Source organism: Anas acuta, chromosome 12 (genome assembly GCF_963932015.1).
Source record: "Anas acuta chromosome 12, bAnaAcu1.1, whole genome shotgun sequence".
NCBI classification, from domain to species: Eukaryota; Metazoa; Chordata; class Aves; order Anseriformes; family Anatidae; genus Anas; species Anas acuta.
Window position 1 is genome coordinate 2,806,291 of NC_088990.1, and position 26,711 is coordinate 2,833,001.

Consider the following 26,711-nt stretch of genomic DNA (forward strand, 5'->3'; position numbering starts at 1 on the left):
TAATTTTATTGTCCTGAATGCAACAGTGATTCTATAGAAAGCATCAATGGATTTTCCTTAAAGTAGTTGCATATTGTAGAAGTTTTGGCCTTGCATGGGTTCAGAATATATTTAATGGAAGAACGTAAGTATGCTGTAGTGTGTTGACAGGATGGAGAAGACTGCTCTGTCTTCTTTTTGTCTGGATCCTTACTTAATTAAACAAAAAGTATTAAAATGAACAATAAAGTTCAAGCCTTTACAGCTTTTGCAAAAGAAGGGAAAAATGGTTGTATTAATTACTAAAATGGTTGAAGAGTAGTTTTACAGTGAGGTCATTTGGTTGGATTGTTTTTTCCTGTGATCAGCTCAAACCAAAACTCATATATTCCTAAACCTTGAGAATGAAAACAGATGCAGTTTGCTGTTGGTGTTACCACCATATGGTCTTGATGTGGTTAAAACCAGAGAATAATTAAAGAGTCAATGATGTCTTGTCTATTCTATGTGTGTTCCTACAAGTGCTCTGATAGCAATCAGGAAAAAGTTGTAGGGTTAAAATGTTTGTCTTCTAACAGAAAGATCTAAAATAAAGTCTTTACAGAAAGAATCTTCCTGTAGCTATTTAGGTGAGTGAAACTCACCTCGTTTCACGTTGGTTCAGAATACAGATCTGAGCTGAGTGACTTTCCAAGGAGGTAAATTCATGCCTTGAACTTTTAGTAACACAAAGAGAGTTGCCTCTTATTTTCAGGAATATTTTTGTTTTCCTTTTCTCAGTGGAATTTGCTTTCTTGTCTCAGGATCAAAATTCAGACCGAGCAAGTGTTTCATCTCTTGGAGCTCTGGATTCAGAATCTACTTCGTTAACTGATGAAGATGTCTGCAATGACTTTGAAAGTGCTTCTCCTCAGGAGAATACCACGTCAGAAATTAAGGGAATTGGCCTAAGCAGGACAAGCCTAGAAAGCTCAGCTTCCCACGATGGCTCATCAAAGCAATTTGACCAGTGTGGTAAGAGACAGCTTTTGTGTTGCATTCATCAATCTGAACAAAGTATTTATATTTTTAGAAGTTCTTTCATAATTCTTGGGTTGGGATCATCTTAGACAGTAATCCTTTATGTGGGGGGGAAAAGTGCATTTTTTTTCCTTTTTCTACTTGCAAACTCTTATTCATGCAGGTAAGTCTGTACCTATGGACATTTTTATTTTAGAAACTTGTTTTGGGTGTTATTTCTTGTGGAATAGCTTGCAGAGTAACATCCTGTGCCTAAATAAGTTTCTGGGTGAGGCAGCACCTCTTACCCTTCCTTACTTTTTGTCTGAACAGAAAGTGTGGATATGAATTACCTGACCTGTAAAAATTGTTTCCAAGCTGCCAACTGTTGGAAAAGAAAAAACCGGACATATGGAAATTCTGTGTTGGTAGATTGCATTTTCACTGGTGTTGGTGCTGGGCAGATGGCAGCTTCACACTCCAGTTTTGCAATTCTTCCTCTCTGAAGTATATCTGATTTGCTGCATCTTCCATCACATGTTTTTTAACTGCAGAATTGTTTGACCAGAAAGACAGTTTCCAGAATATGCAATTTCAGTATAATTAATATTTTGGGTTTCTTTTTTTCTTTTATTGTTGTTAATAGGTTCTATTTCCAAGTTTCCTTTACCTGACAAATCCGAGTTGATATCTTCTTGCAGTACAAGTAGTACCAGCGTGTTTCAGAACTACGCTATGGAGGTACAGAATGATTTACTGATACTTAATTGATATACTAGAAGCTTATGTCTTGAAATGTAAAATCTAAATCACAATTTAAAATTCAACCTTGAAACTAACCCACTGGAAAATAAATATTTCTGTAGCAGAGTTGGTTTGGGTGTATTTCATGAGGATAGGTCCTGATGCCAGTCTATTTGTTACAAATAAACCAAGACCTTCCAAATTTATTTTTGCATTTAATACTTTTTCAGTGTTCATTCCAGTCATTTTCCGTATAACTTGTCTGCTATTACAATTTGGATTTAAGATCTAATTAATTAATTTGGATTTAACTGTTCCAACCAAAGCAAGAAAATGAACATGTGGCCAAATTTGTATATAGGTGGTGAGCAATATTCATCTAAGGGCAAAGATTTTTTGGCCTATAGTTCTGTTTAAGTGCTTCGTAAAAGAAAAGTAATTTTGAGAATGTGTAATGGTGGAATTCTGTCATCTGCTGTATGCAGGTCCTTATCTCAAGCTGTTCGCGGTGCCGAACTTGTGACTGTTTGGTTCACGATGAAGAAATTATGGCAGGTTGGACAGCAGATGATTCAAATCTCAATACTACATGTCCTTTCTGTGGCAATTTATTTCTGCCTTTTTTAAGCATAGAAATTAGAGATCTTCGGCGACCTGGAAGGTAATAACGCATTATTTGAATTTTCCTCAGTTTTGAATGCTCATTTTTGTGATTTTTTTTTTGTAATTTTTGTAAAGATAATGTTAAACTTTTGTTTTCCATGCAGGTATTTTCTGAAGTCCAGCCCATCTACAGAAAACATGCAGTTCCCACCGCTTTCTTCAAATCAAAGTGGGAAGTTCTGTAATACGGCAGCTACTGTTGGCCTTGCTACATCTCTAATGTCTGTTCAAGAAGATTTAAATTCAGATAGGTAAACATGCAAATTCTGGTTCTGTTTAAGTGGAAATTACTTTATTCTTTGTGGATGTGCACTTATTCCTTATTAAATTTCATATGATACTTAGGTTCTCTGAAGAGAACTTGATTTAAGAGAGTATCTCCTTACTGCCTCTTTATCTCTAAATTGGCCACATCGTGCTCTTTCAACATGGTGTTCAGCTTCATCCATGATATAAAACTTGCAGAATTACAGGTATCTATATGAAGTTTTGTGAGCTCTTTTAGGATGTTTGTGTCCATTACCAGTGCAAGGGGAGATAAAACTTATTCTGTAGCATGAGTGTGGTGGCTGACAAGGTAGAATTGGCGGTGTCAGGTCTATTCTATGGAACTTCTAGTTTGTTTCTGCCTGTTTGTGTACATGTTTGAGCACTCAGAGAGAAACAAAATGCTGACATTCTTAACTTTTTGTTTTCCCCTAGCAAATCTAAGCAGCATGACAGTGTTTGTGCCAGAAGTATCCAGATCCCCTCGGGAAGAAGACAAAATGCCTCTGGGTCAGAATGTACGAGTCACCCTGTAGCAAGGAGTATCAGTACTTTTGGTCCACTGGAAGAGGACGAGAAGGAAAACCAGAAGATCAGCCATATCATTCCTACTGGTAGCCTGCCTGCTACTTTGCAAGGACCAACAGTGTGTAGTTTTTCTACCTTAAATGTCACTGTTTCAAGCGTGCAATAGATTCAAAAAATGTGTAAACATTAATTAGGAAAACAGAATTAACTATGCAGAGTTACCAGGAATAGTAGGTTGTATTATTTATATTAAGATTTGTTGCTTTTAGATGTTGGTATCTCCCAAAAAGCATTCATAAGATGTTATAAAGATAGTTACATTCCAATTAACAGCATTTTTAATTTTTTTTTATCATAGGATCCCTTGGGCTTAGAATGGCGCTTACCTAGTCCTGATCCTATAACGGTTCCTTACCTCAGTCCTCTAGTGGTATGGAAAGAGCTTGAGAGCTTACTCGAAAATGAAGGAGATCATGCAATAACAGTGGCGGACTTTGTAGACCATCATCCTATTGTATTCTGGAATTTGGTGTGGTATTTCAGACGCTTGGATTTGCCTAGCAACTTACCAGGATTAATTCTTTCTTCTGAGCACTGTAATAAAAACTCAAAGGTATGGAATCAGATAAGAAATTATTAGTTATTTCAATAACTCTCAGGAATGTGTCATACAATATATTGGGCCCAGTCCTGAACTGATAAAGAATGTGTCAACTGCAGGGAAATAGTGTAAATCTAGAATCTGGGCTCAGCAGTACTTGTGTGGGGTAAGTGTTTAGCTCTTACTAGTCACACTGTGGTTTGTGTCTTCAGTTACAAAGGCAGTAAGTTTCTGATTGGTTTTATTGCCGCTTGATGGCAAGTTGAGCAGTAGGAGGAGGAGAAGGAGGTTATGATTTTAGAAGTGTAGGAGGATGCACAAAATACTTGGCTACATGTCACTGACATTCTGTTCAGTTTTGGCTTTCTCTGTGAACAACCTGGTTTTCCAGCAGTTTAACATTAAAAGCTTTTTACTATGAGACCTGTAGATTTGAAGATATATTTTAAATATGAAAGTTTTCATTACTTTGCAATAAAATACCTTTATGTATGCATTTTCCTGTTCAGATTCCACGAAACTGTATGTCAGAGGACAGTAAATATGTTCTTATTCAGATGCTATGGGACAATATGAAATTGCATCAGGATCCAAGGCAGCCTCTGTATATTTTGTGGAATGCTCAGAGTAAGCTTTGTCTCTTGTGGTTTCCTTTTTTGGTACAGATTTTTATTGTTGTTTTAGATTGTTTTTCTGTGTTAGAATAACTTTGAGCAACTTAATTTGAGCAACTGAAGAATGTGTTTTGGAAAAATACTATTTTTTTGTGTGGATAGATCACACAAGATACATGACAGAATTTTGATCATACTACTTTTTGTCTTGCAGGTCAAAATCGCACTCTTTTGTTTGAGAGTGAGTGTTAAGTTTGGTGTTGCTATTGTGACATGTTTTGGGAGGGAGGGTGGCTGTATGCTTAGCAGTAAAGTGCTTGAACAAATTTAGTTTTCCAGCATATCTGTTTCAAATCATTGACCAGTATTTCCAATGGCTTTTTCATCATTGTGAAGGGGCGAATAAGAGGGAATATGTTTGTGATGTACTGAACTTACATTGACAGTTTATCCATTTAGCTTGTTTTCTTATTTTTGGAGTCTGCTTACTGAGAATTTTGTTGCCACTGTTAGATCATATGCCTGGAAATATGCCCATGACCCATTACAGCTGTTAAGTTTTCTCTCATTTGCTTTTTGTTTCTTTACACTGGTATTATTTTGGTTGGATGTTTATTGTTCTTTGCTCACTACATATATGCCATTTTTCACAGTTCTGTAGCATCCCACTTTGTTAATAACTTTTTACTTATTACACAAAGAATGTATTTATTCTTACAGCTTTTCTAATGTTTTTCAGCCCAGAAGTACCCAATGGTCCATTTATTGCAAAAAGATGATGATTCTTTTAATCAGGAAATCCTGAAAAGTATGGTAAAAAGTATTAAGATGAATGATGTGTATGGACCAATGAGCCAAATATTGGAAAGACTGAACAAATGGCCACATGTTAAAAGACAGAGGTAAGAATACAAACATGCCAATCTAGAGCAAGCTTGAACAGCAATAAGGCTATTGTAATACGAACAGTATTTTCATAGTGTTTTTTAACAGAAAGATTAATTTTTCCAGCAGCGTTCTTAAGCTTATCACTCAGTCTGGTAAATATTTTTTTTATTTTTTTTCCTCTTCATGCTACAGCCACCTCTGAATGATGGCAAATCAAGTATGGAGTGTGTATATGTGTATTTTGTTACTAAATATAACATACTTATAGATTATAGCACAAACTTAAAAAAAACAAAAGCAAGAAAAAACCCACATCCCTTATTCCTAGTGTGTATTCAGGGAGTAAGAGGTGTTAAGTTTGCAGTAACAAAAAAGAAGGGAAGCTAAGAAGAGAGGCTAAGTCCTGTATTATTTAGCAAATTATTTTCATTAGCAGTGGAGTTAGTCAGAATTAATTTTCTATTAATGTCTTTCCTGCCTGGATTTAATTTTTACTTATTGTAGGGTATATAGCAGCCTTTTCAACAGCTGGAGCTTTGCCAAGATGTTTATTTGGTTGTATGCTCTCTTCATGATAATGTAGAAATGCAGAAAAGCAGACTCTTTACCTGTTTGTTACATTTGGTGGAATTTCTACACAGATAAGCTACTTGTTGACCTAGGGGAGAGAATGCAATTACATAGCTTCGTTCTTTTATGAAACGAGGATAAGAATTGCCAAATATATATATAAATATATATAATATTAAAAAAAAAAGACTTATGATAGCATTCCAATTCTGTCCTCTTTTCTTGAGAGGAGAGACTAATGAGTAGAGTGAATGGCAGGAGAATTTGAACGCTTCCTTCTTAAGTTGGTGTTCTTTCAGTTGTGGGTTGAATCATTGGTATGTTGAGTGCTTTAAGTGCATGCTTCACTATGGGTCCTGTTATAATATCCACTGGTGTGGTGGAAGTTATCTCAAGGACCTACCACAAGTGATTTCCATATCTCAGAAGTCCAGAGCATTCTCCAGAGGCCATAACTGACAACATTTCAGAGGTGATGATAGGGAACTGTGTTCAAGGTGCCATTTCTTAACTTTAAGTGATTCAGTCTCTTCTTAAGAGTAGTTGTTTGTTTTTTTTGTGGTATTTAGCATATAAATTGATGCCTTTTTGTTTTTTTCTACAATTTCAGGAGCCTTTATAGAGAAATATTATTTCTTTCACTTGTTGCCCTAGGAAGAGATAACATAGATATAGGTAAGTTTTATTACCTGTGTTTATATGAATAATTTTTGATTGTATGCAAACTATTTCCAGACCACCACCAACTCTCCCCCCTTCCAAAAAAAAAAAAAATCTATAGTTGTGTGTGCAATTCTACTGTAAGTGCTGAATAAAATGGCTTCACATTGTGTTGTGTGTTTTTTTTACCGCTGGTAAGCATATTAGCTATCGTTATATCTAGGTCATTGTTTCAAGCATGGTACATAAGGGTTGTCTTTTTATTTCTACAGATGCTTTTGACCGAGAATACAAAATGGCCTATGATCGTCTCACAGCTAATCAAGTGAAGAATACTCATAATTGTGATAGACCGCCAAGTACTGGAGTGATGGAATGCAGAAAGATTTTTGGAGAACCATATCTTTAGATATACCTAGATAAAGAGGAGATATCTATGGTGTATACCTGTGTAAAATAACCACTTCAGTCACAAGGAACATCTCAGTCTTCAGTGTTCAAGAACGTATGTACAAGTGTACCGTGGTGGACGGCCTTGGAAAAATTGGGCCTATCTACAGTTGTGGAAATGGACAGAGTGAAGCATGGGCCAAATATTATTTCCCTGTCCTTTGCCCGTAGTGCAAACCAATGTATAGAAAGGAAGATTCTAAACAAAATGAGTTTTCTAACTTGGGACAACATAATACAGTTCCCTTATTTAAAAATAAAAAATAAAATAAAATAAAAATGATAAAACAGGTGGACAGAAACAATGCACTGAAACTAACATGAGCAAAGCAAATTTTTCGAAATCTATTGTTTACATAGAATATTCATGATGTTATGAAGAGCATACAAAGTTGTATTATACATATTTTAAATTGTTTATAGTAAGTTGATATTTTTTTATTTTTTTTAAATTACTGGAGTGAATTTTAAATGGACTTGCTGAATAAGCAATACAGTGCTTATTTGTTTTGCAGGACACTGCTATTTATAGTAACTTGTCCAGTTACTTTTGAAGAGTGATTTTTTTTTTTAAAGCAGAACAGAAAATGTAAACCTTCACCTAGACAGTACTCTAGATACAGGATTTCTGTCATGCACACATGGAAAACGTGTTACCACAGCAATCAGCAGGAAGGAATGGTGAATTTCTGTAGAACTCTACTAACAACACACTGATGTCTCTAAAACAATTCTGTAGGAATATCTTTCTCTCCTGTTTCCCTCGCTCCCCAGTAAAGAGAGAGTCTGTAGCATATTGAAGAGTCCTACAGATGATTTTATGGCATCAGTACATCTCAGCAGTTGATATTTGCTAACGTGACCTCATAACAGACATGATACAAAGCAAATAACAGCATGCAAGAAGTTCTTCATAAAAACGCAGTGTTCAGAGTCTTGGTGGATGTGTTTCAAACACACTAAATATGGCGCATATATAATGCTAATCCAAAGCTTTTAACTACAGTAGATAAAGCAACCTTGCTACAGGGAATATATAGGGAATGTAACTTATTGTGGCATATTGTGAATAGTTAAATGTACTTGGAATGTCTGGTCTTTCTTTCACAGGCAAAACTTTTTCTTTTCTGTGAAGAATAATGCTATGTCAGTCCTTGTGGTGGAGTCATGGCTTTTTGAATTATGTTTTCTTGTTCTAGAGATTTCAAAAAAAAAAAAAAAAAAGTGTTCTCCATCACATAGCAACTTCACACCAGAAGGCAGGCTTACAGAGAAAATATCAGAAGTCTTGTATGGAGGTGGGAAAAGAGCCACTGAATTGTACAAAATGCCCTAAACAAATTAAGCTAGACTTTAACAAATACCTTTATTTTTTTTCTTTAATGATTCTCCAGTTGTAATTTCTTTTAGTTGTTGTTGTAATACATGTAATTCTAAATATTCATCTGTTCCTGTAGGTCTTGTATCTTGGTCTGCTTACCAGCAGGTATTTTTTTTAAATATCTTTAGTTTGCAAGCGTGATAATACAGCAATATTTAGGTAGCCTGAAAGGACATAAACTTTAAAGCTCACATTTACTTTACTAAATGAAACAGTGAGCCTCTTAGCAGCACTACTTCTCATTTAAGCCTCTATGATGGTCTATGTAACTTCTTCCCGGTCCACTCTACAGTAGTAAGAAGCTGCTGCCCTAAGGAGAACAGACTTAACATTTGTAGAGCTGCAGGTAATTGCATCTTGAAGTGTAAATGCAGTCTTGCTGGATACAACTTTTGTTAGGTATTGAATGACTCTTCTCTAGCCTGCTGCTCATTATGTAGCTGAGTTTTTGGTCTGTTTGTTGTGTGTTTTTTGAAGTTCCCCCCACTCTGAGGTGGAGCTGGCAATGTTACACTTACCAACGTTTTTCACGTTTAATTTATTTTAACAATTTGTGATGCTGTCGTTTGTACTGCCACACTTGTAAAGTATTCCTCATGCATGAGCTATACCTACTTTTTCACCTGGGTACATTGTTCACTATCAGTGTAGGGTGAACACGTACCCACTTCATTCTTCCAAGGTATTGTGAAAAATACCAGATTATTTTTTAACATTCATTGTAAATATCTTAGTGTGCATGTACGCTCTGCTCTGTACAGTATCTACACTGTATTTACCAAGTAAAAGCTGCATACAGTAATTGCTGTGTATATAAACTCATCCCTATTTGTGCTGTGTACAGTGTAGTGCTCCCAGCTCTCTGCAGTTTTGTTTCCCACATCATTTACCACTTGGGGCAGCCGCTGTTTTATAGCACCTTCAAGCCATGAAGGAAGGCAAATGCTTTTTCCAGAGCTGCTGTGGTGTGTTAGAGGTACTGAGCTATGAAGCAAGCTTCACACACACTATTTTAGTCTGACAGAAGCAACTGAGCCTTGTCTCTAACCGCCTCTCGTTTACTAGGACATTACACTGTAACTGTGTGCTAGCACAAGAATAGATGCAACAATTGTAATTTGGCCCGCTTCCACCATTCTAGTCCCGACTTAGCAGTAAGTACTTCCAACTGTCTTCGTATTTATAATGCCAAGTTTGCCACTTCATTCAGATATCAACAGTCCTGTCAGTATTATCAGAAGAGTATATGCTGTATCATGGAAAGGATTTGTGTACACATCATTAAGATAAACAATCTCGCATCCTCAGAGTTGCACTCCTGAAGCATTGCTGATGTTCATTTGGGTGTGCTTTTAAATTAGTATCATGTAGTAGTTCATCAAGTGAAATCATTATACTTAATGAATTGTTTTATAAAGTCTGTTGCAAGTCAGTCCACTGTACAAATATTATAAAAGATGTAGTTGGAATAGTTGTTATACTTTAAGTGGGAAATTTTCCTCATTCATATCACGATGTTCAAAATGTAGGTCCTGGGTGGATAATTTTTAAGCATCATACAGTTCAATGTTGAAACAGTTTTCAAATCTCACTGTCCTTTATTAGTAAAGCGATTTGAGTATATTTTCCAGTACCGCAAAGATGGATAAATATTTGAGACATATTTTCAATTTAAAATTTTGTATGAACTGAATTTTCTCCTTTTGTGTACTAAATAATGCTTCTGTCAAAAACCTTAAAGGTTATACATTTGCAGTGCAATATATATTTTGCTTTACTTATGGTTCCACTGGAATAATTATTGGAGATGAAATAGTGAAATGTGAATAGAAATCGTGCTGTTTCTCTGACACTGCTATTTCCCATTTTGAGGTTTGCTGTTGGTACAGTTACAGCCTGATGGATTAGATTTCCACTGACTAGTTAAGCGATTTGTACCCCCAAGAAAAAGGCAATTCCTGCACATAAAATCTTTGTATAACAAATGGGAGATGCAAATAGTAATAATAGAGAAGGGTATTTCTGGAAATTATCTCATTGCAATTTAAAAATGGTACTTTGTTAGTCTGCAAGCAGCACTTTTTAAATGAATGGTTGTAGATTTGTAAATATGTAATGTTTAAATTTTATTTACCAAAAATACAGTATGTTGGATGTTTGCTTTGGTTTGTAGTTCCTTTAAAATATGCAAGTCAGTGTTCACAATGTTAAATTTTTTTTTTGTCTCATCCAAAAAAGTTTTACAGTGAGTCAATAAAAAGCTTAAAATCCTTCTGGTTATTTTCATTAACACTTTATTGGCTGGATTAGAGTGACAGGAATGTCTGCAGCTCAACTACATTGTATGCTCACAGGAGATGTCGTTAACAATAAACCTTTCAGGTTTGTTGATAGTTGATGCTAGTGGCATTTTTCATACTGGTTAGATAGAAGACAGCACTAACAACAAGAGTTAGTGCTGGGAACAAGGATCTGTAAATTTCAGAGATCAGTGTCATAATGAAAACAGAACTCAACTCTTTCAGCTTCCTCTTGTAGTATGTCTGATTCCTGGTTTTAGCTTTTACTAGCAGTAATGTGATATTCTAACCCAGATCTGTTTGGTCTCTTTAATGTAAGATGTCGCTTCATGTAATATCATGCTGTTGGTAGCACTTACCGTAACTTTTAGGGGATTGTATTGCATCTGATCACAATTTAAAAGCAGCCATATGGATAGCTTCCATGGTTGCTGTGCAATTCTCAAATCCCGTGTTCTTCTGCATGCAGAAATAACTTGCTGTTTTGCTTTTTCCTTGAAAACCTTGGTACTACATTTTGAATAGTCTTAGGGGGGCAGCAAGAAGGATCTCTTCAGGTGTGCTTCGCATATTCTGTGTACAGTTTCTTGGACATAGGTGAAGAATATTGATTATAAATGTTTTATAGTGGCTTTCACCTGAAAGGATGAAAACTGCCTCTGTGTAGGGAAGTCATGGCAAACAAGCTACAACATAAACCTCTGGAACTGGTGTGCTCATTGCTTTTATGCAATTTGAGGGAGTTCATTTCTGAGATGCAGAATGTGTGTCTACACAGGGCTTCTGAGCAGTGTAGTTCTGTAAGGGCAAACCATAAAGGTCTGACTCTCTTCCCATTAAGTAAAGATCATTGATTTTGAGTTTAAGCAGCTTATTAGATAAAACAGCGTGATTCTGAAAATACCATTTTAATGAGTAAACGTTCTGTGCTGAAAATCAGTTCCATTACCTTAAGAGGATCAGCCACACCGAAAACCTGATGCATCAATATCATATGTAGGCCCTTAGAGGAGTGCCTAAACATGTTCATTATTTGGTACTGGTCGTTTTATTATCTGGTCTTTTTCATATGCTAAAGAAAAACAGTAGAAGTAGACAAACCACTCAAGATTAATTTTTTTTAGTATGTTAAATATATTTTAATCTCAGTAAATTTGTTACAATTCAGGTTGCTTTGATTCAGTAGAACAATAGCTACCTTGAACCCCTTTTGATTTTTTAGATGTATGCTTACACACATTGGAGCGTCCGGATGTCATACAGATACTGGGCAGGATATTATCCTGTCTTCTAACATCACGCTGATGATTAAAAACACAAAGTAAAGAGCAAACATAGTGAGCCCGAGTATTTTGTTCATTTTCCACCTACACGCAGCAATTGAGATGATCACAAATAGGAGCATCAGAAAAAGGAGAACAATTGCACAAAACAAACCATTGCTACTAACTGCAACTGGACCGAATCCGTTGAAGACTGAATAAAGAAACCAAGGAACTGGCAAACTGCAAGTAAAGGAAAAGTAGTTGAAATAAGTGTTTGAAGACAGCTTGTTTTCTGCATTATAAATAAGCAATTTTTCTAAAGTTTTACAGGGGAAAAACAATGCATGATTGCATTTGGTATAACTCAGCATGAATCTGATGATGTTGGCATGGAAAAATTGCATTTGGATAATGCATACACTATCATAATGCAATCCAAGTATCTAAAAGGGTTTTTAAAATAATAACTGTGAACTTAGTGTCTCTGCGTGCTCTCATGAAAGAGTAAGTCCTGATGTGTTATTGATGGAAGATACAGGCACAGATCCAGTCTTGATGCTTTATTGATGAAAGGGGCACAGATACCGAGCCTTGATTGCATAGAAACTGAATGTCTCTGAGTGACTGGATGAGTATCCTGCCTGTGAATCTTTGACATTAGCCAAAGATCAGTTGTATTTTGTCCTGAAAGATTGGTAATTTGCTGATTCACAGTTTGAAAATGGTAGTGCCATTTCAAACTAAATAACATTATTTTAAGCTGTAGAACAATGATCTAAACTATCTGCAAATTTAACATTCACTCTGCAGCAAGTTACAAAAACCTATCTTTCCTGGCTTGGTTAGGTTTTCAAAAAGTAAAAATAAATACATGAACTAATACTCACCCAACAGTGATATCGAAGATATTGCTGCCTACAGAGCTGGAGACAGCCATGTCACCTAAGCCTTTCCGTGCAACAATGACACTGGTGATAAGGTCAGGGATTGATGTTCCTGCTGCCAGTATGGTTAACCCCATAATTTCCTCTGATATTCCAATTGTTTCACCAACCTAATAGGACAGTAACAGAGTACGGCTGTTAGTTTTGGAAGGCAGAATTTAATTGCTCTGTTCAGCCTTCTAGGTTTTGTGCCATATTTGAATTGAAATACTTCTCATCCCCTTAACCATCGTAACATTTTTCTGTGTTATAGGATAAAAAGTTAGATTTTATAACGCATGTTGATCTCTATTTTGCTCTATACTATAGATCACAGTGATCATCTGATCACACTGTTGCCAAGACCGAGGGAGTTAAAGTTAGTTACAGTGCAGCATGATCCTCTGTCCTAAGTTTGCCTCTTCTGGATGTATTCTACCTTTCCTACTCCAAATTTAACATTGGTTATGTATGATCTGAGAGCTTTGGGAAATGATGGTCTTTGGATTTATGGGTTGATCAACTCTGCTTTGAATGTGCAATAGATCATTTAATACAAATTTAATCTACAAGATATAAAAATCTGTTTTCCAGAACAACAGGTGAATATTAAGGCAATAGGAGTTGAGATAACTTAACAGCCTTCAGAATCAGAAGCTGTATTACCCTAGAATTTTAATTAAGTAAGGGATAATTTTGTTCTGCACAAATGCATTCATCAATGAATAGGAAGTATTAAGATAAATCTTGGTGGCACTTTTCCTTTCACTGATGCACAAATTCCCTTGGAAGCTCTTGAAAAAGAACTGTCAAATCAAAAAGAATGAAATTGAAAATTCCCTTTTGGGTTTTGACAAATTTTCTACTGTTTTAATGGATGACTGCAGCCCTAATTCATCAGATAAAATGCCACAGTGACACACTGTTCCGTATCTTTCCATCTGCTTGTTTTGAAATGGTCTTGTTTGCAGACAGAAAATAAACCCCTCACCTGATGAGCCCACCACACCATAAGGTAAGAGAATACTGCAATCCAGATGATGGATCCGAAAAACGTGATGACAAAGAATTTCTTTGAATCCTGTTAAAACCAAGTTTGAAAAGAAAAACACGGAGAAGTTTCAGAAAAGTTAACAATCCTCAATTAAAACTAATCACCTGAACTACTTCACTGCAATCAATTGTTTTAATGTGGACCCTTGTCTCTGTATTTGTTGTGTTGTTTTTTGTTTGTTTTTCTGTCAACTTGATTAGATGACTGATAGTTGCTAGTCACTTGTGGGTTATTAAGTATCTGGAACTATGCTGTGCTGCATCCAGGGCTCCTTCCCCACCCTCTGCAGCATTAACAGCAGTTCAAGTATACAAAGACTCTTAACAGAAAAATAGAACTGAGGGGTCCTGCTGAGAGGAAATCTATAGTTTGGTTAATGAATCCAGCAGCAGAAGAATGATAGACTTACTGGGTTTCTAACATCAGGCATAGTGCTCCAGAGAGGGAAGACAATGGGAAAGAGGAAAAGGTAAATTGCTTGTTTTTTCCTAGTTTCTGGCCATTCAAGAGATAATGGCTCATCGTTTTCTTCATCGTCTGTGCTGTCGTCATCACTGTCATCCTCGCTCTCAGAGCTGCTGTCTTCTGAGTTATCGCTCTCTGAAGAGGGCTGTAGGTTGGGGAAAAAAAAAGCCAATACGCTTTCACACTACCAAGGAGCTGCACAGCATTTATTCACCATAGCTTTGCCATGGCAGAGGTCATGTTTGTAACATGGCTGATGGCTTGTTGTTGTGGGACAATATCCAGGTATAGCCTATCTTGGTGGAGATGCTTCTAGGTGATGAGAGGGCTTGTGATTGTTAACTATTTTGTGTAAGTCAACTAGAATGAACTTTCAGGCAGGATTTTGGCACAAATGGAACATTTGCTGTCTGTCTTTGAAAACCTTTCCTCATCAGAACGGCCAAATTTCCTCAATTGAAAGGAAGGATTAGGGAAACAAAACACAAAGTCATGCTGATGTATACAATACAGGCGGTTATTGATCTTGCCTTATCTTGGAGTAGCCCTCTGACCTCAGAGGAGTCAACTGAGGAAAAAACGCTATATACGAGCAGTTGGTGTCAGGTTTTAGACCTGATTTGTCTTTGGTCCTAAGCTTAAATGTATAAACCAACTCCTTGCTATATCTCATCACTGCACATACTCTATTTATAGTTGCTAATTATGGGAAATGCATTGGTTTGTATTCCAAAAGCTCGAGAGAGAGAGAGAAAGGAAAGTGTCTACGTGAAGTTTGGTGTGGACTGAGCTCTTATTGCCTGTGATCCTTCAAATACCTGCCCATCCTGTGGTGCGTCTGCTTTCTGTTTGTCTTTGCTGGGTTCAGAGTCACTGGCAGGAGTTACCTGAACGGTCTTTGGTGCCTGCTTGTCCTCTTCTGCTAAAGGTGACAAGAAGGAATAACGTTTTCAGTCATGGTAGCATCAGGTGATCACCTCCTGTGTCAGCAGGTGGGTTCATGTTTACTACAAAAATGTGTGGTATTTCATGTTCAACCTAGTCTGGTGGCTTATGCTTTCTGCTCTCTGTCTACTGTGAATTGTCATTTGTAAAAGCAGGGCAGAATCTGGCCAACCTGGTACGGAAAGTCATAGGAGCATCAACGTAGTGCTCTGAAACTACTGCACGAGGCACATGTATAACAACAAGGAAATGCTAATTATCTGATCTCCATCTGAACAGTGTTCCTTGGTTTCAGTCTGGATTCTAAAGACTATCAGAGCCATCCTTACAAGCCAGAAAGATGTAAAGCTTTGTTTCCCCATTTCTCTGTTAGAGCATGGCATTCTGTGGGGAACTGATGCTGTCTGATGCTTCTGAGAAACGACTGTTACGTGTTACCAGACTTCAGTCCCTGATCACTCGGTACATATTCAAGTACCAACAGAAAAGTGCTGACACGGACAAGGAAATAAATGCAACATCCTCTGTGCTATTCCTTTCTTAACCTGCAAAGCCAAGAGGAATGCAGAAACCACAGAGAGCAGTACAGATACATGGATCGCACACAGCGGAGGTGAGAGGGAGGGCCTGACTCTAACTCATGATCCAGTGGAGTTGATGCAGTGCTGAAAACTTGCACCAAGAATTTGTTTTGTTTCTTTTCTTGTTTGTTCTCATTCACATGGGTAATGCCCAGTGTTGTTAGGTACACAGGTGACGCTGTATTGCAGCAGTGAGCTTCTGGAGGTGGACCTCCCACACAAAATTTTGCTTATTTTTCTAAATATCCAGCCTCATTAACAGTACAGATCCATATTGTAGCATAGGCCAGTTCTTGCCTAATCATCTCAGAAAGTGCTGTATCAGTAGTGAAATAGAAAAAGCAAGAACTATCTGAAGTCAGACCCTTAGAACTGCTTTAGGCAGTCAGCATGGTTTTTCTCTGTGGAAGAGTCTTCTGTGCCCTTCTGTGCTTTTCTGCAAGCGTGCCTTATTTCCAGGCTAGAATTAAAGTACTTTGTGTTAAAGAACACCTCGTTTGCAGGGTCTACCAAAAATCAGCAGCACAGCAACACCTAAATGCTGTCTACAGTGGGCTGATTTCCCCTCTTCCACCCTTCTGGTTGCAGTTTACACTACATCCTCACAGTGTTTTTTGTTTGGAACCTACCTCCCTAGCCGGTCCTGTGGGGATGGCTTTTATTGTCCATTGTTAGTGTACATCAATTGATTTCTGCTGCATTATTACAGCAGCCACCTGTGATCAGTAATAAAATCTCTCATACTGTTGCGTTTCTTTGCCAGCCATTGGATATTGAGAGCTGGGAATGTGTGGGATTACAGTGCAATAAGGCAAGCAGCACTGACCTTTCTTGCACTCACCTTCTGATTTTGATCCTTGCCCAGCCAGAGAGTCCACCTTGGCCTTGGCTATGTTGCTCAGGATGTCAACCTTATCTTTAAATTTTGCTGTGAATGAGAAAGAGGCATTTATCAGCAGCTGACAACTACGCAAGCCCTCCCCATCGCCAACATACCCTTATTCTTGCCTTGTTCCTCATACATGGTTTGCAGTCAACATTGATTTTGAGTTACCTTTCTAGCTGTGCCCCTAAGGTTTTGGCCACTGCTAGTTGACTGTAACTGTTTTATTTAAATGCTTAGTACTACGATAATTATGCTAGAGATTTGATATGTAACTAATACCCTTGTATTTAAAAGAGGATCTAGAGGGAAGATGAAATCCTTTTCAGTTCAGTAATACAAGGGGATATCTGCACTTTTCAGGGAGCAAATGCAGAGGGAGCAGGAGGAATTTCAGTGCAATATAATTTTGTTCCCAAAGGGCTGATGACTTTGTTCAGGCTAGATTATGTACAAACTGAAAATGACACCTTCCTTCTGCCATGTGGCTGCTGAAGAGGCTTTGCTGTGCTGCTTGCAGCCTGGCAATCTGATGGTAAGGGGAAAAAAAACTCTTTTATGTTCTGGTTTTTGGAAAATGCTATTTCAAAGTATATCTGAATGACTCCCCAGTCAGAGAGACACTTCGAGCTTAACCTGAGCTCCTGGTATCCAGTTTCAATATGGCTCAGGCTGTCCTGCAAAGGATTACCCAGGAGATCATTTTCACCCGTGCAGTGTCCAGTCCTGTGTTTCTGGAACTGTCTAGGACTTTTTTTTATTAAAAAGAATGCTCTGCTCAGCTGAGCTGCTTTGTTATTATTTTGTAGAAAACTCTGTAGCTGTGTTTCTCCATAGTTAGATGTTGCATTCAAATGCCTTAACTCCTACTCTCATTGAAAGTGAGTAAGTCACCGGCTCAGAGCAAAGCCTCACTTTGCTCTAAGCTTTATCCTCTGCAGAGCTGCCTACCCTGTGACTGAGCTGAGGGTCACAGAGTTTGTACATGGAGAGGCACAAGAAGTTATGCCTGGTTTATGGGGGGGGATGGGGGACTGCAAATTAACTCAGCGTGATAAAACTTTCAGAGGAAATTAATCCACTGTGCTGTTGACTGTGCAACCAGAATGTGTTGTTGTCATTTACCTCAAGGGCATGGCCCTGTCATTTTATTCATTGCCATGATATTGAGTTAATAGAAGTAGCAGGTCCAAGCCATGCAGGAAGATCTACAGTTCTGAACTGAACCTCATGAAAATCAGTTGATTTTGGATAGGTGTCCAGGATCTGTTATGGTCTCTGACATTGAGGCTTCTGGGGATGAGTCCTATTCTGGTGTGATTCCCTGACAGAAACACTTTTCACCAGCTTGGATTTCCAACAAAAATTGGAACGGTTGGAGAGAGGTAAAAGGATGAGCTCCTTTGAAAGGTTGGCTGGGACCAAGGAGCCCAACTCTCTGCTTCCATTTGCTGTTGAAGCATAACAGAGGGAATATGAAGCGTTTTGCTTCATTCTCACTCTCAGCTGCTGCTAAGCACAAGCTATGAGAGGCAACGAAGAGGTGACCTTCTGCTCCCAGTCTCCTCCAACCACTGGAAAACACTCTTCCTCTGTTCAGCTTCTCCCAGAAGCTGTCACAAAAGCTTCTGTCAGCAGGGTCAGGGCGGTCAGGCCCAGTCCAAAAGTGATTACATAAATTCAAGCTCCTGGCTCCCTGCCCTCACCTGGGCCGCAGGCTGTGAGCACTGACCTGAGCGGAGCCTGTGAGCAGCATCCCTCTGTCAGGATAAACAGCTTAGGCCCAGGGCACTATCCAGTTCGTGTGAGATCAGCCTCGTTTAAAAAGGTGTTAATTCCTCTGACACACTTTCTGTGCAGGATGTACTGAGATTGGAGGAAGAGTTGGCTATAAGCTGGCCAGATCTGCAGGTCAGCATGGGGAGGAAGGATATCTGTCAGCTCAGCCCCTGCTAGCACTGGGGATTAGCCCGGCTCTGCCGAGCAGGCACTGTGCTCGCTGTTTCAGCAGCCAGGGACCTCAGCCCGCTGGTGCAGCCACAGGTCCTGTCATGGCCAAGCACTTTGAGGGCACTGCCAGCGTTCATGGTGCTGTGGTGTGTGTGCCAGGCTGCCCTCTCAATGACAGGGCAGTCCCTGGGCGTGATTTCCTCACTGGGGAGGTGCTGACTGGGTGCTATCAGCTTCCAGGAGCTGGTGTTCAGGGAGATCTCTCTTCAAGCTCCATCAGGTTCATGCTGTGTGCTTCAAAGTCCGCTCAGCTGCTGCACTGGTGGGTCTCCAGCTGCCTTTTGGTGCTGCTTTTTAAGTATTTGTTCTGCTGGTAACTGTGCCACCTGGTCCGAGAGCCTGTCACACAAGGCATGCCTACATCCAGGAGCCCTGAGATGGCCTCCAGGCAGGTTTCTGCCCTATGGATTGCCAGCCTGTACTTGGGGTTGCAGCTGCACTTCTGCCTTGAATTTGGCTCTTGTATTTAATTCTTTGGCTCTAATATTTAATCCAACTTACTTAACTTACTTACTAACTTACTAACTAACTTACACCATGAATGATGTGGAGGATTTTTTCTTTAAAATTTGGCATGAATCTGAGGGATTCTGCTGTCCTAAAAGTGCAAGTTAAAAAAATATATTTTTAATCTCATGGTTCTTTTTGGCCCTTTGTATCATGTTTCTCTCCTTTAAAACAAGTGATTGAATGCTAAAGAAGCAAGAAAAAACTGTAGCTGCCTTCAGTTTTTGAGCTCAACACTGCTTGCTGCTTTATTCTAGTCTAATTTCTAAAACTATTAAATCTTTAAGTGGGACATACTGAGAGTTAGGCAGTTCTAACAACACGGCTGCTGAATCCTTTGCCTTCATCCAAAAGTAAAAGCAGGTTTCTGTCATCGTCTCTGTTTGACTGTAGTGTGTACAGGACAATCTGATAGTAAGTCTGGAGGCTTAGAAATGAGAGGGTCCCTCCGTGTTTCGAAAATCCTTGTTTCCTTTTGTTCCTCAACAGTTCCCTCTGGTGTCTAGCCAGGAGATCTTGAAAAGAACTCAAGCTCTGCTTCTACACACTTTCAGAGAAAGTAGGGAAAAGACTAAAGTTGCTAGAAATCACTAATTTTAAAAGTGGTACTTTTAAAATACAAACTTCTGTCAAAAATATAGTTCAGAATGCAATGTAAATGTTAAAACTTCTAAAGCAAAACACCTGATCTTCTGTAGGCAGAGAAAAGGACTTAAATAATAATCTTTTCCTAATACAAAAAGAAATAACAAACATTCTGAGCTTAATCCATTGTTCAAATGAAAAATTCTGTTTCACAGGGGGGTTTTCATTGGGAACAGTGAAACAAAGTTTGTATCCTCTGCCTCTGGAAGTTGTTTTTGGAGGCCCAGTGCTGTCAGTTTAACACACTTTTTAATTCTTGCTGCTCTGAGACAGCTTCTGTGCTGCCCAAGTTAAATGTAACTGCAGCATAAGGAAGGAAGCCCTAGAGAGATCCTACTTGCAGTAGGTTAAGGTAGGAACTGCTGAGAAATAGTCAGCAACCTTTTTGTTTTGTGGACTGTTCTTTACCACAGCCTCTAAGTGCTGATGCTACAGGCTTTGGCTAGAAGGAACAAGGACCCTTGAGGACAGATAGATTGATTTGGGATCATCTTTTATACTGGAACCTAATTACAGAAATGTGTCTGGTACAGACTGTTCTGTACATGCTGCAAAGAGAGGAACTTTATGGGTGATCAATGGGAACCAGGCACCCAGCTGTCCTGAGGGCACCGAAGGGCTGCAGTAATATTAACACAAAGGCTGTGCTCGCAGTCATGAAACACCTTGGCAGGGTCAAATCCTTTTCAGAATCACCCTGGGGGAGTCACTTCATCTTTTTGGCAAAGGCTGAAGGCACTTAGGTGGCTCAGTTTATTCAGAAATGATTCTTTTTCTCTGGATTATCTTTTCTTTAGGTATGAATTTACCAGAGCAAGGAGTGTCTCCTACAAGATACATAGTACCTGGGACACTGGCCCCTTGATTCTGAGAGCTGTGCTGTTGTAATATTGGTAACTTTCTTTATCATTACCTTTTATTTATCATTACATTTTCTGTTTCAGCAGTGTTGCGTGGAACAGGTATGCACCTGGGGCAGAGGTTAACTTGGTGGCATTATAATAGCAGAGTCTAAGGAAAAACAGGTTTTTGGAGGGACTGCAGCCCATCCTCGCTGCTCTGATGAGAGTTGCTGAGGTACATAAGGTCACGCTACCATCTAGTGGCTGCAGCACATAGAGACAGTAACTCAAAGTCTGCCTGGCTGAAATGAGAGGGGAAGTTTTCTTTCAGAGGGAAAATCCAAACCACCCCCCAGTCCTAGTTATTCAATCTTCACAAGTCACGGCACTGCAGCCATTGAAAAGCCTGGCTTTTCGATGAAAATCTGGCTGGGGCAGTGCTGTAGCACTTTCCTTGTCCTGGGCTAGCACTTTTGGGTCCCTGCAACTCCTGCTGAGGTCCAAGGGTTTCACTGAGCTGAGGATACCAACCTCAGTCAGAAAGCCAAGTGTGTGCAGGCCTGAGGCTGCACAAAGGCATGTAGAGGTGCAGGAAAGTTAAAGTGTTGGAGGGTCTCTGAGTGGCAACAATCCCTCAGGTCTAGCACTTTCTGATGCTAAATCAAATGTCCTCTCATATGTTTTTGGTTTTAACCCTGTGCTGTTCACTCCACCTTTTGCAGGGAGCAGGATGGGGGGGGCAGTACAGCAAACCCTGATGAGTCTGGCTCTTGTTAGGCTATGATTAGTAATTTTATAGGTGTCTTCACTAAGATCTGTCAAAACGGACACTTTTCTTTCTTATTGTCCTTATAAAGCCTCCTTTGTTCCCTCTGTCAGTTCATGCTGCTGCGATTTTGATCTGGAGAGTCCTTTTTGTAACCTCACTGACAGACACGAGAGACATTTATCTGCTTAGCTTCAATCTCTCTTTGAATGGACAGCAGATAATCTCTTTAGAACAAGTAGGGCAGGGGAGGGGAGGGACAAGGCATATGCTAAGCTAGGAAAGAAAACCTAAAAAATGCCTTTTTTAACATTCTTTAGCATTTCTTGGAAAATGAACCCTCACCCTGCGTTTGGATTAAAATTGATACAACGCAGCATGTTTAAGACTTGTGTAGAAAGACTCTGAGTATGTCTGGAGATGTGGCTCCTCTGCACCCTGGGCAATTTAAAAGGTGTCTCTTAGTCCTGAGCTTATCAGCTCTTGGATCTTGGGCAGTTGGCCCATTGCCTGCAAAGTGCTGTGGGTAGAATCATAGAATGGTTTGGGTTAGAAAGGACCTTAAAGATCATCTAGTTCCATCCTTCAAGGGCAGGGAAACCTTTCTCTTCACCTTTGGTCAAACACTGGAATAGGCTTCTTAGAGAGGTGGTTGACACCCCGTGCCTGTTCTAGAGACATGACTGCTTGGGGTGTACTGGGAAATATGATGAGACAAAAATTACAGGCCTTGCCTTCAGTTATTTTCACTGTTTTATGCTTAGTGGTGCTTCTACCAGCAAAAGCCATGCCCCCAGGTTAAACTGCTCTGTGATCAGGGCTGCAAAATGAAGTCCCTCGGGTGTGGAGCATGCACTCACCTCCTGCCAGGGGGTCCAGGGTGTGGATCATGAGTTGGAAGATGGTGCTGCGCATTTGAGAGTTGTGCAGGGAGGCTGAGCTGCTGCCTCGCTGTAAGGCCGATCCAGGCTACGGAAAGGTACAACGCAGCAGTCAGTGGCAGTTTCCTCCTCAAAACATCTTAACTCTTGGCTTTGCTCTGTGCAGGGGATGCATTTATGCAGAGGCTGATCTCCCAACCCTAGGAACAGTAGGAACCCTTCAGTACTTGCTGTGGGAAAGGACAGATGCTACCAGCCTCTGCTCTGGGAGCCCAGGAGGAAAATCAGCCACAAAACCAGGTCAGAAAAGTTATGCTCTGATTTCCTCTATGCCTGTTTTACCCTGTTTAAAGTGTAGAACTAATAGCACTCTGCTAGTCAAATCCACTCGGGCAACCTGAGATGTCTCTTAGGTTTTTTTTTAAATTCCTTTGAGGACACAACTCAGCCAGGTGTTCTCTTAAGCTGAGAATACAGTGCCAAATGTGACTGGTTCTTTGCATGAAGTGGGATCTGGTCCTTTTTTTTTTTGATACAGAAAGTGACACCTTTTTTCACAACCTAACACGGGGAGGGGCTCAAAATATGGCTTCCTTTCCTAGCTAAGTTGCCTAGACCTACCTGCAGCTTCTTCCCATCTGCTGGCTTCTTTGTTCCATCGTCTGCAACTGCCCCACTGCTTTTCTGCATGCAAACAAGAAGAGAAAGGACTGAATGCCGTTACTGCTTCACCTGCAGGAATCTAATCTAATTCACCTTACAGGATCTAATGGCAGTTCTTCAGGCCAGTGTCTGTGAGACAGTGGGAAGGCTAATACAAGTGGCTATGGATGCTCCTGAAAGAGCCAAAGCCATGTGCTCCCCTCACAGCCACGTGGCCACTAAGGGAGGCAGGATTCTGCCTACAGCTCCTTGGTGAGGATGCGGAGATGGTCCCAAAAGGCCTCTACCTTCTGATTCCTGGAGATGTACACAGCCCCAGACTTCATCCCCAAACACCTATATCCTGACTCATTTTCCAGCTGAGGCAGACTGAAGGTGCAAAGGGATGTCTTTTTCCTGTGATCAGCATTACCTTCCGTGTAAGTAATTAATTTTTCCCAAGGGCTAGCCCCAGCAGCTCCATGTCATGGTACTCTATGCTAGTGTGAATTCTCTGTAAGCTTAAATTACAAGAGTTTGTTTCCTTGAGTCTGAAGGGCTGGTAATTTGTGGTAATCTGTGATACGCATGTGTATGGCTGTAGTATTTTGCATGTGCATCCCACTGGGATGTAACACATGAGCTCTCAGGACTCCCAGCCACGAACCCTGGCCAAAAGCCAGATCAGGAGGAGGAAAGAAAGGCACTTTCCCTGTTCTGCACGCCTTCAGCTATCCTCACCACTCTTCCTTCCATTCCTTTAATTATGTGAAGGGAGTGTCAATACCAGAAGGGACAAAACAGAACAGACTTGAGCGCCATCACTGAGGCATGCATCTGCCTGGTGAACCATGCCAACGCCAGAGGACAGTGTGAAATCTAGCAGTCTCTGCTCCACAGCTGGCAGTAGCACCAGTCAAGAGGACAAAGACGCAGTAGGAGTAGGAGCAGGGGGAATGGACAGAGGAGAAGTGTACAGGCAGACTCAAGGGAGTCTGTTCTGTTTGAGTATGCACTTTGTCAAGGAGATGCAGATTTTCACTGTGTTTTATGACAGAATGAATTATTTCCAACTTGCCCTTTGAACAATAAGGACACCAACCTTCCGCATGTGCTCTGCTGATGCTGCCTGCACAGCACTTAGCTTCTTGTTCAGCTCCTGCTTCACCCATTGTTCTAGGTACACGTTGTATTTCATAGTGAACACATATGTGGCATAGGCAGTCAGTAAAAGGAGGCTTTCCCACCAATCAATGACACTGTCTAGGAAAAACAGGATGAGCATCATTAAGTCTACAATGTAGAATGAGATGTCTCTAAATAAAGGCCACCATGTCAGGTGTAGTATCTCCCTTGAGAAGAGGGCACAGGTGCCAATGACAAAGAGGATATTAAACACCGCTGAGCCCACAATGGTACCGATGCCCACATTGCTGTGTGAGATGAAGACACCTATGAGGGAGGTGAAGAGTTCTGGTGCTGATCCACCTGCTGCCATGAAGGTGGCTCCAGCCACATCTTCAGAGATCTGCAACTTCTCTGTGATCACTCCCAAAGCAGGGACAAAATACTCATCACACACTATGGCCAAGGCCACAAATACATACATCATGCCAAAGATGTGAAGTACAACCCACCCTTGCCTGCGTTCTTCCACACTGAATAGGTCCTGGGGATATTCTCCTTTGGACTCGTATGCTGGCTTTTCATCCGGGTAGCTTTCACTGGCATTTTCTCGCTGTGGTGTTGTTCCCACTGATGTAGTGGTGGGCACAGTTGGCTCAGCATCCACATATACACAGTGCCTTATTTTGGGTGCTGCTGTGACATTGCCTGTTGTGACAGTTTTGTTGCTGGAGAGGTCCCTGGAGGTCACTTTCACGGGGTCCTTGGGTTGGGGTTCTGTGTGCAGTGCTGGAAGGGCAGAGGGGCTGAACTGGAGCTGGTAGACAGAGAGGAGCAACACTATGGCAAGCAAGAAAAAGATTCGGTTCTGTTGTAGCCGCCTTCTCCGTGGTAAATGCATTTCCTAAAGGTTCAAAAATCAGGTCTGTGTCCAGAAGCCACTGAAGACTTCTCTTGATCAGCAGCTTGCGCTTATATCCACCATTGGAGCTGCTAACTGATCTTAGGCATCAGGAGTGAAACTGCATGACATAAAGTGTAGAATCCTGCAAAAGAAGGCCTAGTGTGAAAAAGAAAGTAGTGCAACCTCCTACCATATGGGTAACATTCATTCAGTGAGTGCTTTTCTATTTTTCAATAAATACAAATGGACCTAAACCAGTAAAGTCAGATCTAAATTCAAGTTTCTACCTTTATATTTTTTTTACTGCTGGAGGCTATGCTGATTAATAATCATAGGTCTAGCTTAATAAAGGCAGGAATTGTCTGAGATGGTCCAATCTGAGCTGAATTCTGATCCACTCAATGCTCACATCGAGGAGCTATTAAGGTTTGTGTTTTCACTGGAGTCCATTAGTTATTTTGCAATATTAATAATTGGGCCAGCATTCTGCAGGAGGGAGGATATGGCTTCTATCAAGGAGCCTATTAGCACTCTAAACTGCTAGAAAAGAAGCTCTGAAGAAAAACACATGCTGTTAAAACCTCCCTTGAAACAGACCAGTTATTCACTTAGGTAACCTCAACAGGTGTATGAAAACTGTTTGATAGTTCCCAACAATGCTGCTCTGTGGCCCTCCAGCCTTGACTCCCACAGAATACAAGCCAAGCAAATGGTGAGCTTTTACTTCCAGTTTGAGAAGAGCAAAAGGAAGGCTCAGTTCTAGTAACACTTGGGGTGCTGAGCTTCCATTTGTTTCTATGACTACATCTTTTCCAGCCTTTCTGTAGAAGACAGAGCTGGCAAAGTAGAACTGTAATCATACCTTTTATTAGGGGATAATTAGCATATCTTGCATAATTATTTGAGCAGCATTTTGAAAGAGAGACAAATTATAAATGCTAGAGCAACAGAGCCTGCATCTGTGACAGTACGGAGACAGTGACTAGGGGCTGGACAAAATTTACCCTTCAGCACTGCTTGGATGTTTTACCTTAGAATATCACTCTTCATTGATTCTCTCTCTTTTTTTTTTTTCCTCTATTCTTGAGCTGGATGTGAATCACAGTTTTGTAAGCCATTCTCAGATAAGCTCTTCATGCAAGTTAGCACACTTACCCTCTTGCATAACACCCAGTGAAGTAATCAGCCTAAATTTCTTGCAAGACAGGCATTATTATCTTCTTTTAAATAGTTGGGAGGATCACTAAGGCAACAGTAATAGAGGGTCATGGGAGTACCTAGATAAATAGATGGTATAAGCTTTGCTTTTGATATGCAAAAAGTACATGAACATGCATATGGCAGAACTGAATAATGCAATACTTACCACAAATTGCACATTAACAGCGAATAACCCTTGCTAATAAAAATAAAAGAGTGAAAAGAAAGACACACGGGGAACAGAAGACATGTGAATACATCCCCCTATTTAAATGCTCAGTTTTACTCCTCTCCGGAATAAGCTGTTTAAATAGACCTTTTGCAAGAACTATAACCAAAGCCAGGATGAACTGTTATGAGCTCTCCAGCCTTTCAGCAATACCTGACCATCAGCCCCTTTGCTTCCTCTAGTTTTGTAACTTCAGCACT

At 40.0% G+C, this 26,711-nt stretch overlaps 2 protein-coding genes across 5 annotated transcripts in view; one reads left to right on the forward strand and one right to left on the reverse strand.

Moving 5' to 3' along the window:
- Positions 1-10,617, forward strand: part of DENND4A (DENN domain containing 4A) — a 51,360-nt gene extending 40,743 nt beyond the window's left edge. For 3 of the 4 annotated variants that reach the window (XM_068695346.1, XM_068695348.1, XM_068695347.1), the window contains 11 exons: positions 783-993; positions 1,625-1,719; positions 2,208-2,383; positions 2,490-2,636; positions 3,088-3,298; positions 3,539-3,793; positions 4,291-4,408; positions 4,610-4,636; positions 5,135-5,297; positions 6,464-6,528; positions 6,786-10,617. In XM_068695346.1, the coding sequence (XP_068551447.1) occupies positions 783-993; positions 1,625-1,719; positions 2,208-2,383; positions 2,490-2,636; positions 3,088-3,298; positions 3,539-3,793; positions 4,291-4,408; positions 4,610-4,636; positions 5,135-5,297; positions 6,464-6,528; positions 6,786-6,922 (1,605 nt within the window). In that variant the 3' untranslated portion in view covers positions 6,923-10,617. The remainder of the gene's footprint in view (positions 1-782; positions 994-1,624; positions 1,720-2,207; positions 2,384-2,489; positions 2,637-3,087; positions 3,299-3,538; positions 3,794-4,290; positions 4,409-4,609; positions 4,637-5,134; positions 5,298-6,463; positions 6,529-6,785) is intronic. The other variant, XM_068695349.1, reaches the window with a different exon arrangement.
- A 1,157-nt stretch (positions 10,618-11,774) lies between these two features.
- On the reverse strand, positions 11,775-25,250 carry SLC24A1 (solute carrier family 24 member 1). Its single transcript, XM_068695350.1, has 9 exons — positions 24,156-25,250; positions 23,033-23,095; positions 22,391-22,499; positions 16,719-16,805; positions 15,170-15,273; positions 14,296-14,496; positions 13,824-13,913; positions 12,797-12,963; positions 11,775-12,149 (listed from the first exon to the last, which is right to left on the reverse strand). The coding sequence occupies exons 1-9, from the start codon at positions 25,077-25,079 to the stop codon at positions 11,900-11,902; spliced, it is 1,995 nt and encodes a 664-aa protein (XP_068551451.1). The 5' UTR covers positions 25,080-25,250; the 3' UTR covers positions 11,775-11,899.
- Positions 25,251-26,711: the final 1,461 nt, after the last annotated feature.

Excerpts from the sequence above, each read along its gene's own strand:
- SLC24A1 (XM_068695350.1), bottom strand. The coding sequence starts at position 25,079 with ATGCATTTACCACGGAGAAGGCGGCTACAACAGAACCGAATCTTTTTC. Across the intron at positions 22,500-23,032 it reads CAGATGGGAAGAAGCTGCAG|CCTGGATCGGCCTTACAGCG; the intron begins GTAGGTCTAGGC and ends ACCTTTCCGTAG. Across the intron at positions 13,914-14,295 it reads TGCCTGATGTTAGAAACCCA|GATTCAAAGAAATTCTTTGT; the intron begins GTAAGTCTATCA and ends TGGTTTTAACAG.